Source organism: Sciurus carolinensis, chromosome 3 (assembly GCF_902686445.1).
Source record: "Sciurus carolinensis chromosome 3, mSciCar1.2, whole genome shotgun sequence".
NCBI lineage: Eukaryota > Metazoa > Chordata > Mammalia > Rodentia > Sciuridae > Sciurus > Sciurus carolinensis.
The window spans coordinates 14,105,694-14,118,460 of record NC_062215.1 but is presented as its reverse complement, the minus strand read 5'-3'; the positions used below and the strand labels follow the sequence as shown (position 1 = coordinate 14,118,460).

Below are 12,767 nucleotides of genomic sequence, written 5' to 3'. Positions count from 1 at the left end.
CCTTACTTCTCAGACAACAGCATCCATGTCTTTTTCATCTTTGTATCACCAAGGTTCAATGAACATTGTGTAATGTGAACTAGGGATAATGTCAGACATTTGATCTGTAAGTTTTAAGTTTGCTGCTGGATTGGGAAATAAAAGTTTATTTTTACATGTAGACCTCTTCCAACCCCAACCTCTCTCTCCTGTTGGTCATCACCCTGTGAACCCAGAAATATAAGAATTTCTCAGATTCCTTTAAATTCCTCTGACTCAATTTCTAGCTCTATTTTCTCCCTTTGTCTTAACAGGTGAATATTTGTGTATCTGGGTTGTGGTATTACACTCCACTAAAAAGGATCATCTCTTAATATATGTAGCATTCAATGTTAACTTTACTCTGTTTTTTATTTAAGTTCCTAAGCTAAATTTTGTAAGTTTATTAGCACAGGCATCTGAGCTAAAATCCCATAACAGTTAACAATATTTTTTGTATATTGTATAAAAAATAATTTTGTAGAAATAACAAAAAAAAAATCTGTTGAAAAAGATATTTCCATCTATGTCCCAATGGAAAGACATATCAAAAGGATGCTTTGTCAACTGTCAGTCTGTCCATCTGTTATAGAAATAACTTCTAACATCTTGATCTTGGTATACCTCCTCAAGGCCAGGAGGGTGATAAACTGAGCCTAGTCTACAGTTAAGTAATTAATACAATTATCTTATACTCAAAATAATGTCATATCTTTAACTTTTAACTTTGTTCAGTTTTATATGTCTTATCTACTAATCATTCTCCTTAACTGCCACCTTACACTCCAATCACCTAAATAAAAAATCACTTTCATCTCACAGATCCACCAAAACAGAAAAAGTTGCTAAGAAATTTAAAAAGGCATATATACTTTTAACACCTTTCTTTTCACCCTTCTGAAGTCCACAAAATAAATATAGATCAGGAATTTTCACCAATGTTTCAGCCATAGAGAAGCTAATTTTCTGAACTCCTAATAACATAAATAAAATCATTATAACAATTAAAATAACATAACACAATAACATTATATTTTTTTAATTCAAAAAGCACTAGTATCTACTCACAACCAGTGTCTTTGAGGCGGTTGATAGCATTGGAAAGAAGACGAACACAACCAAGAAATCCAGCACCTTGTTTTTTATGGATCTTCTTGTGATTCCATACACTGATTGTAACCGAATCAGACTTTCCAATATACCTAAAAAACAAAATGGCTACATGGGTAACTTGGTAGTTACAATTGTTATAAAAATTTTATTTTGTCCTTTTTATATTCTAAAGTTACACATATATTTCAAAGTATAGCTAGATCATGCAAAATTTCAATCTCCAGGACTGAATTTAAATTTTTAAGTCTTTAAATATATAGAAATAACTTTTAATATATCCTTACCATATCTGCCACTCTCACAATAGGCAACAATGTTTATTAGTTAAAAAAATAATTCTAGCAGCTAGTGTCTAATAACAATAAAAGAGTTTATAATAACTATTGTTTTCTAAGAACAAAAATCCTAAAAGAACTTCTGTCAGACACACTTAAAATATATTTCGATCACATGACCTATACTACCTCAAAGAGGACTTAGTTCACTTTCAAGGGACATTGTCAAGGCTGACAGACCAAAAATCTGACCTACCTGTTATATTTTTAAATGCTGTAGAACAAAAGCTGTTTGTAACGCTTTTCCCCTGCTTCTTCCCTGTATGCAGGCCTTGAGCGAGCAGGACTCTTGTAGATTTCACTTCACTGCCTGCAGACAAGCAGAGCAGGGAAAAGCGTTACTGTACTTGTCTATGCATATGTCTGAAATTATGTGAAAGCTCCACCACAGCCAATTGTTAACATGGAATCAACCCATGCAAAAAACATGTAACATAATTATATCAGTAGAACCTAACTCCATTTCAAGACTCTACGATGTCAAATTTTTGGTCCAGCAACCTTGATCTTAAAAGTATCATTAAGTAAAACAAAACAAAAAGAAAGTTTACTTACTATATAAAAAAGCCTAAACCACTTAAATGAGGGCTAAAACTTCTAAATAAGAAACATGGAAAGCACACTTGAGTCCCAGGATCCAGCTATGCCTAAAGAATGTCCACCCAGGGCTCTAATTATGCAAACCAATACATTTCTTTTCTAAAAATGAAGCCAAGTTGAATTCGGCCTCCGATGCTTATAAATGAAAAGACATGAACTAAAATATCAATCAAGATGCACACACCAATTTTCCAACAAGTTACCTATCATATGTATCATGGTATATATCTACTGCATGCTATGTCAAAATTCTAGAACCAGGATCAAGCATTAAACAAATAAATCACTTCAAACCAAACTTTTTTTTTTTTTTTTTTGCAGTGTGGGGATTTGAACCCAGGGTCTTGTGCTTGCGAGGCAAACACTCTACCAACTGAGCTATATCCCCAGCCCAAACCATTTTTTTAAAAAGCACATTAAATCAGTTTCCCAACTAGCTGGCCAAAACTGTACATATGCTAAAATACTGATTCTTAAGGTCTCAGAAATTCCATTTGTTTTTAGTGCAGTGTACCATTTTTTTTTTAAGTTTTTGAGGGTTTTTTTTATTACAGCATTATATATAGTAGTTGGGTTCATTTTGAGAAAATCATACATGCAAGGAATTTGATTTCAATCCTTATTTCCCACCACTCTGGCTTTTCTTCCCCTTCTCTCCCCCTATTCTCCTTCTTCTACTCTACTGATCTTCCTTTAGCATCTTATTTATTTTTGATTGGTACTTTCCCAATATGCATAATGGCAAAATGCCCTTTACTACCTTTATATATGCATGTAACATGATGTTAAACCCATTCTGTATTTCTTTCCCTTTCTTTTCCTCCCTCTTCATTCTCTACCTTCTACTCCACTGATCTTTCCCTATACATTTATGATATCCACTTCCCCCTGCCAACCACCTTCTTTCCCTTATTTTGCTCTAGCTTCTATATATAGGAGAATACATTCCACCCCTGATTTTCAGGCTTAATTCATTTACTATGATGTTCTCCATTTCCATTCATTTACCAGCAAATGCCATCATTTCATTCTTCTTTACAGCTGAGTAAAACTACATTTTATATATATATATATATATATATATATATAAAAAAAAAAACACACACCATATTTTCTTGATAGGCATCTGGGCTGATTCCATAATTTGGCTATTGTGGACTGTGTTGTTATAAACACTGAAGTGGCTGTATCACTGAATTATGCTGATTTTAGTTCTTTTGGATAAATACAAAGGAGGAGGATAGCTGGGTCATATGGTGGTTCCATTCCTAGGTATTTTTGGGTTTTTTGTTTTTAGACTTACAACTTTAATTTTTTTTTTTTTTTGGTAGTTGCAGATGGACAGAATGCCTTCATTTTATTTGTTTATTTTTACGTGGTGCTGAGGATTGAACCCAGTGCCTCATCTGCCTCTGAGCCACAGCCCCAGCCCCTACTACTAGTTTTCTGAGGAATCTCCACACTATTTTCTAGAGTGGTTGTACTAATTTGCAGTCCCACCAACAATGTATCAGTGTATCTTTTTCACCACATCCTGGCAAGCATTTATTAATATATGTGTTCTTGATAACTGCCGTTCTGACTGGAATAAGAGGAAATCTTTGTGATGTTTTGATTTGCATTCCCCTGACTGCTAGAGATGCTGAAACTTTTTTCACATATTTGTTGGCCTTTTGTGTTTCTTCTTTTGAAAAATACCTTTTTGGGTTTTTTTGCTCATGTACCACCATACTTTTTATATATACCATGATGTGAAAAGGTCGGAAAGCTCTACATTAAGCTGTAACATACATTTGATAATTATAGACCTCTGGAAAATAATCAAACTGTGAATTACTCAAAATTATTAATTGTACTGTATTGTTCAAGTGTATCCATTGCAAACATTCTGTCCAAATAGCCTGAGCCAGAAATTAATCAGAAATATTAAAATTTTTTTACACCTAGCAAAGTATTCCCAATTTAAGAAAACTTCACTTCATAGAACATACAAACACATAGAAGTCAATTGTTTTATAACCAAAAGTTAAACCAGAAGGCTGTATTTTCTACTAAAACTTCATCAAAATATATATGATTTACAAACAAGCCTCAAGATATTCTATAGACCAAAATATGATACATACATTAAAGACTTTGTAGACTCAGCCAATTTAAGGCAAAGATTTTGCAAAATGTATTCCCCTGATCTTTTTCCTTCCAATGTATATCTATCCTGGAAAAAAGCAAGGGAGAAGTCCCTACATAGTCAGTAAATATTAACTATAAAAAGAAATCTAGGGCTGGGGATATGGCTCAATGGTAGGATGCTTATCTGATATGTGTGAGGCCTTGGGTTCAATCACCAGCACGAGGAAAAAAAAAAAAAAAAGGCATCTAAGAAGTACATGAAAAGATGCTCAATACTGCAGTCACACACAGTGGCACACCACTGTAATCCCAGCAACTCAGGAAGCTAAGGCAAGAGGATCCCAAGTTCAAGGCTAGCCCCAGCAACTTAGTAAGGCCCTAATCAACTCTGCAAGACCCTGTCTCAAAATAAAAAATAAAAAGGGCTGGTGATGTATGGATGTAGCTCAGTGGTAACGCATCCCTGGATTCAGTCTCCAATACCAAAAGAAAAAGAAAAAAAAAAAAAAGTTGCTCAACATTGTTAGCTGAAACCACAATGAAGTATTAATTATACCCACTAGGGTGGATATAATTTTTTAAGAAAAATAGTAAGCATTAGCAACAGAGAAAGAGAAAATGCCCTGAAATCTTTCATATGAAAAACAATAATCATGAAAGACCAAAATTAGGATGCCATTAGCAATACTATAAACCTGCACCATCTAAAACCTGCACTGTTTCAGCCACATGGGATTACTAAATATTTCAAATATGGTTAGACCAAATTCAAGTGAGTTGTTAAGTACAAACCTCTGATTTCAAAGACAATATGTGATAAAATAGCTCAATATTTTACAATGAGTGTATGTCAAAATATCAATATTTTAGACACTGAAATAAACAAAATATATTATGCTTCATTTCATCTGCTTTTTTTTTAAGTGTTGCTACTAGAAAATTTAAAATTACAGATGAACTCCCATTGGTGGCTCACATATTTCTATTGATGCTAATCTAGACCTCAAAGATAATGGAGCAATGTATTCAAAATTTTGAACAAAAGTGATGACTGACCTCACAATCTATATCAGAAGGTGAAATATATTATTAGATCAGATTCCAAAAAATTTTTTCCATCTTTGTACTCTTCCTCAAAATGATACACTTCACCAAAACAGAAAGTCAATGGAGCTAGAAGAAACAAAGGCAATTCCTGACATAATGATAAAGACATTATGAATTGCTAGAATTGCATAGCAATTCTTAGAAAACTACCAAGCTAGATTGGAGTAAAAGCACAGAGGGTCCTGGAAAGACGTCTCGAAGAACAAAAAGTCAATGGAATGTCTGATATGACTGAATGTATGAAAAGAATGTTTAGTTCCATAGGAGAATTTGGGAATTAATGAGACAGAAAACAAGAGAAATGACAGAGATAACTATTAACTTCAGAAACAAAAGTGGTCAAGACAGGAAAATTCTTATACACCATGTGATCCAGCTCTGAATATTTACATAATCATAATCATGTAATCACAGAACAATGATTTAACTACAAAGGTTCACATAACTATATTACTAAGAGAAAGGAAGAGCTAAGAGAAAGGAAGGGGCAAATAAGTATTATTATGGGGATGAAATGAGGGGTATTAGTTTTAAAAGCTGAATCATCTTCACAGGTAGGAAATTTTATTTTATTTTCTTTTTTCTTTTTTTTTTTTTGCAGTACTGGGGATCAAACCCAGGGTCTCGTGCTTGCAAGGCAAGCACTCTACCAACTGAGCTATCTCTCCAGCCCGGAAATTTTAAAATATCTTAAAACGGAAACAAAAAAATAATGGAGATGTATAAAATATTTTGAAATAGAAGAAAATATCAGAATAAACTTCCAAACTTATTAAAGCAGTTACCTTGAGAATGAGAATCAGGAATGAGAATGGGACAAGGAATAAATACCATTTTCCATTAAAAACCTTATAGTACCATGTGTCTTTTTAAAAAAGTTACATATATTACTATTTTTAAAATACAAATTAAAGAGAAGCAATTTTGATTCCTAGTTCTATACTTAAACTTGGCCTAGAGTGAATTATACATTTATTTCATTGAAAATGGAAGGGGGTGCTCTACACTATGAGCCAGTTTCACTTTTTTTGTTGGTACTAGAGATTAAACCCAGGGGTGCTTTACCAGTGAGCTATACCCCCAGTCCTTTTTATTTTTTTTACTTTGACACAGGCTCTCACTAAGTTGCTGAACATCTCACCAATCTGCAATGCTCCTACCTCAGTATCCCCAGTAGCCAGTATTATAGGCCACCATGCCTGGCCACTTTTCTTTGCAGGCTTTTTAGGGGTACTACATCTTTCAAAACCAGGTTAATGGGCCAAACCACCTTTCCACTAGGTTTTGTACCTTTTCTGTGAACACCAAATTATACCACATCTAACTTGGATTATTTTCTACTATGCTTTTCAGATACTATATCAAAATAATATTAATTCTATATTTTATTTCAAATTAATCAATTAAACCTACAGGTCATAATGCTGATTCCACTTTGGATCGAGTGTATTCTTCACAGTATCTGTAGAATGGCATTGCCCAGATCCATCAACCACCACTTTAGCAAATGGATCAGGAAGGCCTGTGAAGAAAGAGGAAGATTAGTGCTATAAAGAATATTTTACCATGTAAGACAGAAGATTAATTACATAAAGATTACTATTTGCTACAAAACAAATGTTTTTAAAAAGTTTAACATTCAGCTACAAATGAAAGTGGCCTACTTTAAGTCAAATATAAAGTCACTTTCACATCAAATACCAAAACTAATTTTTTTTCTTGTTCTTGCCTCAAAACATTCTCAGTTAAAGTACCAAAGTGTAGAGGTTACCTTGCAATGTGGAAGTTTTTAAGGATTGTTACTAGCCCTTTGACCTCAGGAAGGCGAATACCTAAAACATTCACGGCTCACTCTTTCCAAATGGCTCCCTTAGTAGCTCATTTAAAGAACGTATTAAATATAGATTTTCCACACAAGAACATGGGCTACAGATAATCAAATTAACTAATAAATTTTATTGGATAACTAACCATGAGCAATGACAGAACAAAAAGGGTAAAATCTGCCATAATAGAGTTTACTGTCACAGTAGAGAGAGAAAACATGACCATACCGGGAGGGAAATTTAATAATAATGATAATAATAACCCTATGAGGTTATTACTATCCCTATTTTACTGATAAAGAAACTGAGGCACAAAGAGATTAACTAATGAGCCTAAGATCACACAGTAGTGAGTGGCAGAATCAGAGTCTGAAGTTTCGATTTTAAACCCATGCTCATGGGCTGGGGATATAGCTCAGTTGGTAGAGTGCCCGCCTCACAAGCACACGGCCCTGGGTTCAATCCCCAGCACCGCCAAAACAAACAAACAAACAAACAAAAAAACCCATGTTCATGCAAGCTGGCTCTCAAATTCTTGTTCTCAACCACTATACTCCCATTCACTACATGGTTTAACAGTAAGTACAATAAGTAAGAGTTTAGGAAACCAGGAGAACAGTTCAAATTTAAATAGTATATAAAGAGTGATGGGGATTTATTATTTAAATAGTAAATTAAGAATGCCAAGGAGCGTGTAATAATATTTGAAGGGCTTAGAGGAGTCTAACCAAGATGTTTGTGCTAAGGTACAAAAGTAAATACTGCTGGAGAAATAAGACTGAACCACTAAGAGAGGCTTAAAAGTCAGAATATAGGTTTGGAAAGATTCAGCTTATCAGCAAGCCTACAAATTCTTGAGCATGGCTGGAAATACAGTCTTATTTTTCTGTTAGTGGTATTCAGGATGGACTAGGGAAAGGAGAGATCACAGGCACAGAGATTCCTGTGAAATTATTATGTAATCCTACAACTGGATGAGAAGCAAGGAATTAGGGAAGTCACATGAAAAAAGAAATGACTGTTAAAAGACCTACTTTATTAATAAGAAACTAGTGTCAAAGATGTCACTACAAGTTTTTTCAGCTCAAAGCAATACTAAAAACAGTGGTCCTTTTCGAGAAAAATTTAAAAATCAGGAGAAGGAACTAAAAGCATTTAAGAGACAAAAATGATAATTTAGATGTTAGATACAGGGAGAGAATACTTCATGAAAAAAGCTGAAAACACTAGAACAAAATGTTGGTGGGTGTTCATAACTGGAAAAATTTTGCACCTCAAGATCCACAGTAATTTTTTTAAGTCAAGATCTAATTTTTCAAGATTCAAGAACAGAGAGAAATCCCTTATCCAAAGTCAGGCGCAATGGTGCACACCTGTAATCCCAATAGCTTTTGGGAGGCTGAGGCAGGAGGATGGAGAGTTCAAAGCCAGGCTCAGCAACTTAGTGAGGCACTTAGCAAATCAGCGAGACCCTGTCTCTAAATAAAATATAAAAAAGGGATGGGGATGTGGCTCAGTGGTTAAACACCCCTGGGTTCAATCTTCAGTGCCCCCCAAAAAAGAAAAAAAAAAATCGCTTATCTAGTTCCCCAACTCTATGATTCTATGATATCACCTCTGAATAAATAATAAGGGAAAACCAAACTTAATACTGAAAGTTTTAAAGAAACTTAAGTTAGGATACCAAATCTATTTAATTAAATTAGTTTTAAAGTTTAATGCTATTCATATTACTTCAGTAATACCTAACCATTTGTAAAAAGTGTTACATGGAAGAGTATTTTTTTTTACCTCTTCCTTCAACAATAATAAGTATTTTCTGGGAAGAGTCTACTCTAACTTGTTCTCTTGATTCTACTATCTAAGTAAACATAAATGTATGCATTTATGTAAGCAAAAGCAAACAAAAAACACTTTTGTGGCTTTTCCTTTGTATGTTACTTAATTAAAGAATTAAGGATTAAGAGAAATAACTATTTCCACACAAACCTCCAGGTGTGGCATCCAGATTCTTAATAAATAGGAAAGTCTGAGTCCCTGGCACCTAGGTTTTTTTTTTTAAGTGACACAACAAACCAAAATATAAGCTCTATACACACACCACAAAAAAAAAAGAAAGAAAGAAAGAAAAGAAAAGAAAAAGAAAAAGAAAAACCTGGGTTTCAACCTGATTATGTTATTCTACAAAAATTTAACTTGAGAGTCAAGTTACTCTAATGTGGTCGAAAGTGATCAAGTTTTCTGACACTAGTGAGACCTCTAGTGGTAAATATAAAGTGGCTAAATCGTTTACTGTATTTTTAAATTTCTCAGTTCTCCCCATAATTTCCAAGTCAAATAGAATAGTTAAAGCTCAAGAACCCCCTTATTACACAAATGTACTCAGGGAATGGAGAGAATAATGAAATAAATACTTTAACTTAAAATTGAGTCACTTTCCAAAGAAAGCAAAACTTTATTTTTGATTACATAAAGACAAAAAGAAAACATTTAGCCAATACATCTTGCTTCTGAGTGACTCTGATTTGGCCTCTATAAAATATTTCAATACACTATCTTACACAAAAATCTTTTTTAAATGTTTCATTAAAGAGAAAAAAATAGCCAGGCACGATGGCGCAGGCCTATAATGCCAGCAGATCAGGAGCTGAGGCAGGAGGATCATGAGATCAAAGCCAACCTAAGCAACTTAGCAAGGCCCTCAGCAGCTCAAAAGACTCTGTCTCTAAAGAAAATATAAAAAAGAGCTAGGGACATAGCTCAGTAGTTAAGCAACCCTGGGTTCAATCCCTGGTACCAAAAAAGAGAGAGAGAAGGAGAAAAAAATGACACTATCTTTAAAGAAAACACAGATGATGGGATAAAACTAACAATAGTAGAATTTACATGTTTCCTCGTGGTTGAAAATTTTCCTGCTGAAAATTTGGAAGAAGGGGGAAGAATTTTTTAAGAGATGTGGTTCCCCAGGGTTCAATCCCTGGTACCAAAAAATAAAAATATATCAAGAAGGCTTTTTTTGTTTTGTTTTGTTTTAAACATTCAAAACACCTAAAAATTACATCATACCAAATTTTGTGCATACAACATGTTTTTCCTGGGTGGTAGGACCCGAATTTTAAAATCTAATGAATCATCTGTTTCTAATTTCAAATATTTGACATATAAAATTTTGTTGACTAAGAAGTTTTTACTAAAAATTGTGTAATTTTTACTCAATTTAAAACTATTGTAAAGCATGAATTACAAGGGTAAGATTTTTAACACACGAAGGCTCTCTCACAATCCTCTCTCACAAAACTTAATCCTAAAGAAAGCCACAAAAAATTTTACAACCCCTTGGTTCCCATATTCATAGTCTATTCCCTATACCTCTGCTTTGGAATTTGAGACATAAGCATATTTATAATCGAACATGACAGAGATTTCTTTCCGACAATTATGTAAATTCTAAGAAGGCTCAAAAACTTTTTTTAACTCCCAATAAATTCTGAATGCATAGATAAAATTTCCTATAAAATGTTTAAAAAGTCTTTACAAAATATTAAATATTTTCTAAAAATCTAGTAGTATCTGCAACTTCCACATGTATTACACTCATCTGCACACACACATTCATATAAATATGTATGAGGGTGAATAAAAGGAAAGGGGTTAAGCTGAAAAAGTACAAAATTTCCTAGAAAAATGTGATGCTGAATGGCTCTGAACCAAAGCATTCATAAAATAACACTGACATATTCTGAATAGAGAAATTCCTAAACCAGACAATTCTGAAAATGTTATCCAAAAAAATTTACACAGGGTATGCAAGATTTATATTTAAAGTTAATTTACTTACGGAAAAAATCCTTTTTCACCAAGTTTTTTGCACAGAGTACTGTAAAGGAAACAAAAAAAAATACATGGGAAAAATTAAAATAAAATGGTAAGATTGCACTGTTTCATTTTAAAACACTGAAAACAACAGTGGATAATTAAACCCTAACTGCAGTGCCTATATGAAATATGATCATAAACGTTCATTAAAGAATAACAAAAGACAGCTGAACAGCAATGGTTGCAACTTTAGCAATGATCACCAGTAACAGCTGAAGGCAAGAAATGTGTAAATCCTATAATCTAATCAGGACTCAATTCCTATCTTCCATCGAGATCTATTCTTAGAGAAACCCATCAGCAATTGGAAAAATAATTCTAAGGACAAGATACATAAATTCAGGTTGTCATGTCTATTTGAAGGATGAAATAATTTTACACTTAAAAAGGATCATGCACAAGACAAGTGTGACGTTTTTAAAATAACATGCTATTACAATCAAAATGCCATAGAAATTTTATAGGAAAAATAAATTAACATCCCCTAAATCATTACCTCAATGACACAATGGATCTACTGTGTCTTTTAAACTTTAAAGTTAATATATTAAAGCTAGAGATAACAAATCTGAGTTTTCTTGCATTAAAGAATTACTTACATGGATGTATGTGAATATACTAAAAAATCACTGAACTGCACACTTTAAGAGAATAAATTTAACAGTATATAAACTGTATTTCAATTTAAAAATTACTAGTTATATAGTTATAAACTTATACTTCTTTAAATCAAACTCAATTAGTGAAAAGATTCATTTTCACATATTCTTAATTAAATCTATAAAATATGTATGTAATGTTTGGCTAATTTGTACCCAATTCTATTTCCAGTTTTAGTGGTCTGTTTAATTAATTACAATTACCGAAAGTTTAGCGTATAAAACTCATCTGACAAAAGAAATGGGAAGAAGTCTAAATATAAGTAAATCACTTTAGAAATATAGTAAAAATTATTTTGAAAACAGACATTATTAGTAAATAAATGAAATAGTAAGTAAGCACAATGATTTACTTGTCAGAATCTCTCAGACCACGTCTTTAAAAAGTTTTGTTTTTAAAAACACAAAAAATCATGGAAACCATGGCCATAACTAAGAAATATCAAATTACAAACTGACTCTCTCCCCAAACTTTTATAAACTTCATATAAACTGAACAGAATACTCAGGATCAATACATATACAACACACATACAAACCCAAAATTATAGTCCTGGTATTAATGAGGTAATGATTTTTTTAAACCACAACCCATCCTATAATTCATTAAGTGAAACCATTTCAAATCCTATTTTAGAGAACAAAAAAAAAAAATGAGAATTTCTCTAACATCTTGCCACAAACTCATTCTTTTCATACTCATTTTTTTCTTTTTCCTGCCACTTACAATGTCCACTCTCCTGCCTCTGGATCTCACACACAATCTACCATGTTACCAGGGAACTTGAGCGCCATCTTACACATCTACCTCGTCTCCACCTTGTCAGCATTTAAAGATACTCAAGTCTTAAGTTTAAGAGTCCCTCTAGCAACCTGTTCCCTTTCTAATGACACATCTTCAAAAGAACTGTCTATGGGCTGGAGTAGTGGCTCAGTGGTAGAGCATTTGCCTAGCATGTGTGAGGCATTGGGTTCGATTTCAGCACCACATATAAATAAAGTCCATTGGCAACTAAAAAAAATTAAAAAAAAAAAAAAAAAAAGAATTGTCTACACTTTGACTCCACTTCTTTACCTCCTTCTAATAACTCAGTCCACTTAAT

At 33.1% G+C, this 12,767-nt stretch overlaps 1 protein-coding gene across 4 annotated transcripts in view; it reads right to left on the bottom strand.

Moving 5' to 3' along the window:
* Positions 1-12,767, bottom strand: part of Smurf2 (SMAD specific E3 ubiquitin protein ligase 2) — a 104,326-nt gene that overhangs the window by 44,909 nt on the left and 46,650 nt on the right. For all 4 annotated transcript variants that reach the window (XM_047544442.1, XM_047544443.1, XM_047544440.1 and 1 more), the window contains 3 exons: positions 10,968-11,006; positions 6,717-6,825; positions 1,087-1,220 (listed from right to left, as the gene is read on the bottom strand). In XM_047544442.1, coding sequence (XP_047400398.1) covers positions 1,087-1,220; positions 6,717-6,825; positions 10,968-11,006 — 282 coding nt within the window. The remainder of the gene's footprint in view (positions 1-1,086; positions 1,221-6,716; positions 6,826-10,967; positions 11,007-12,767) is intronic.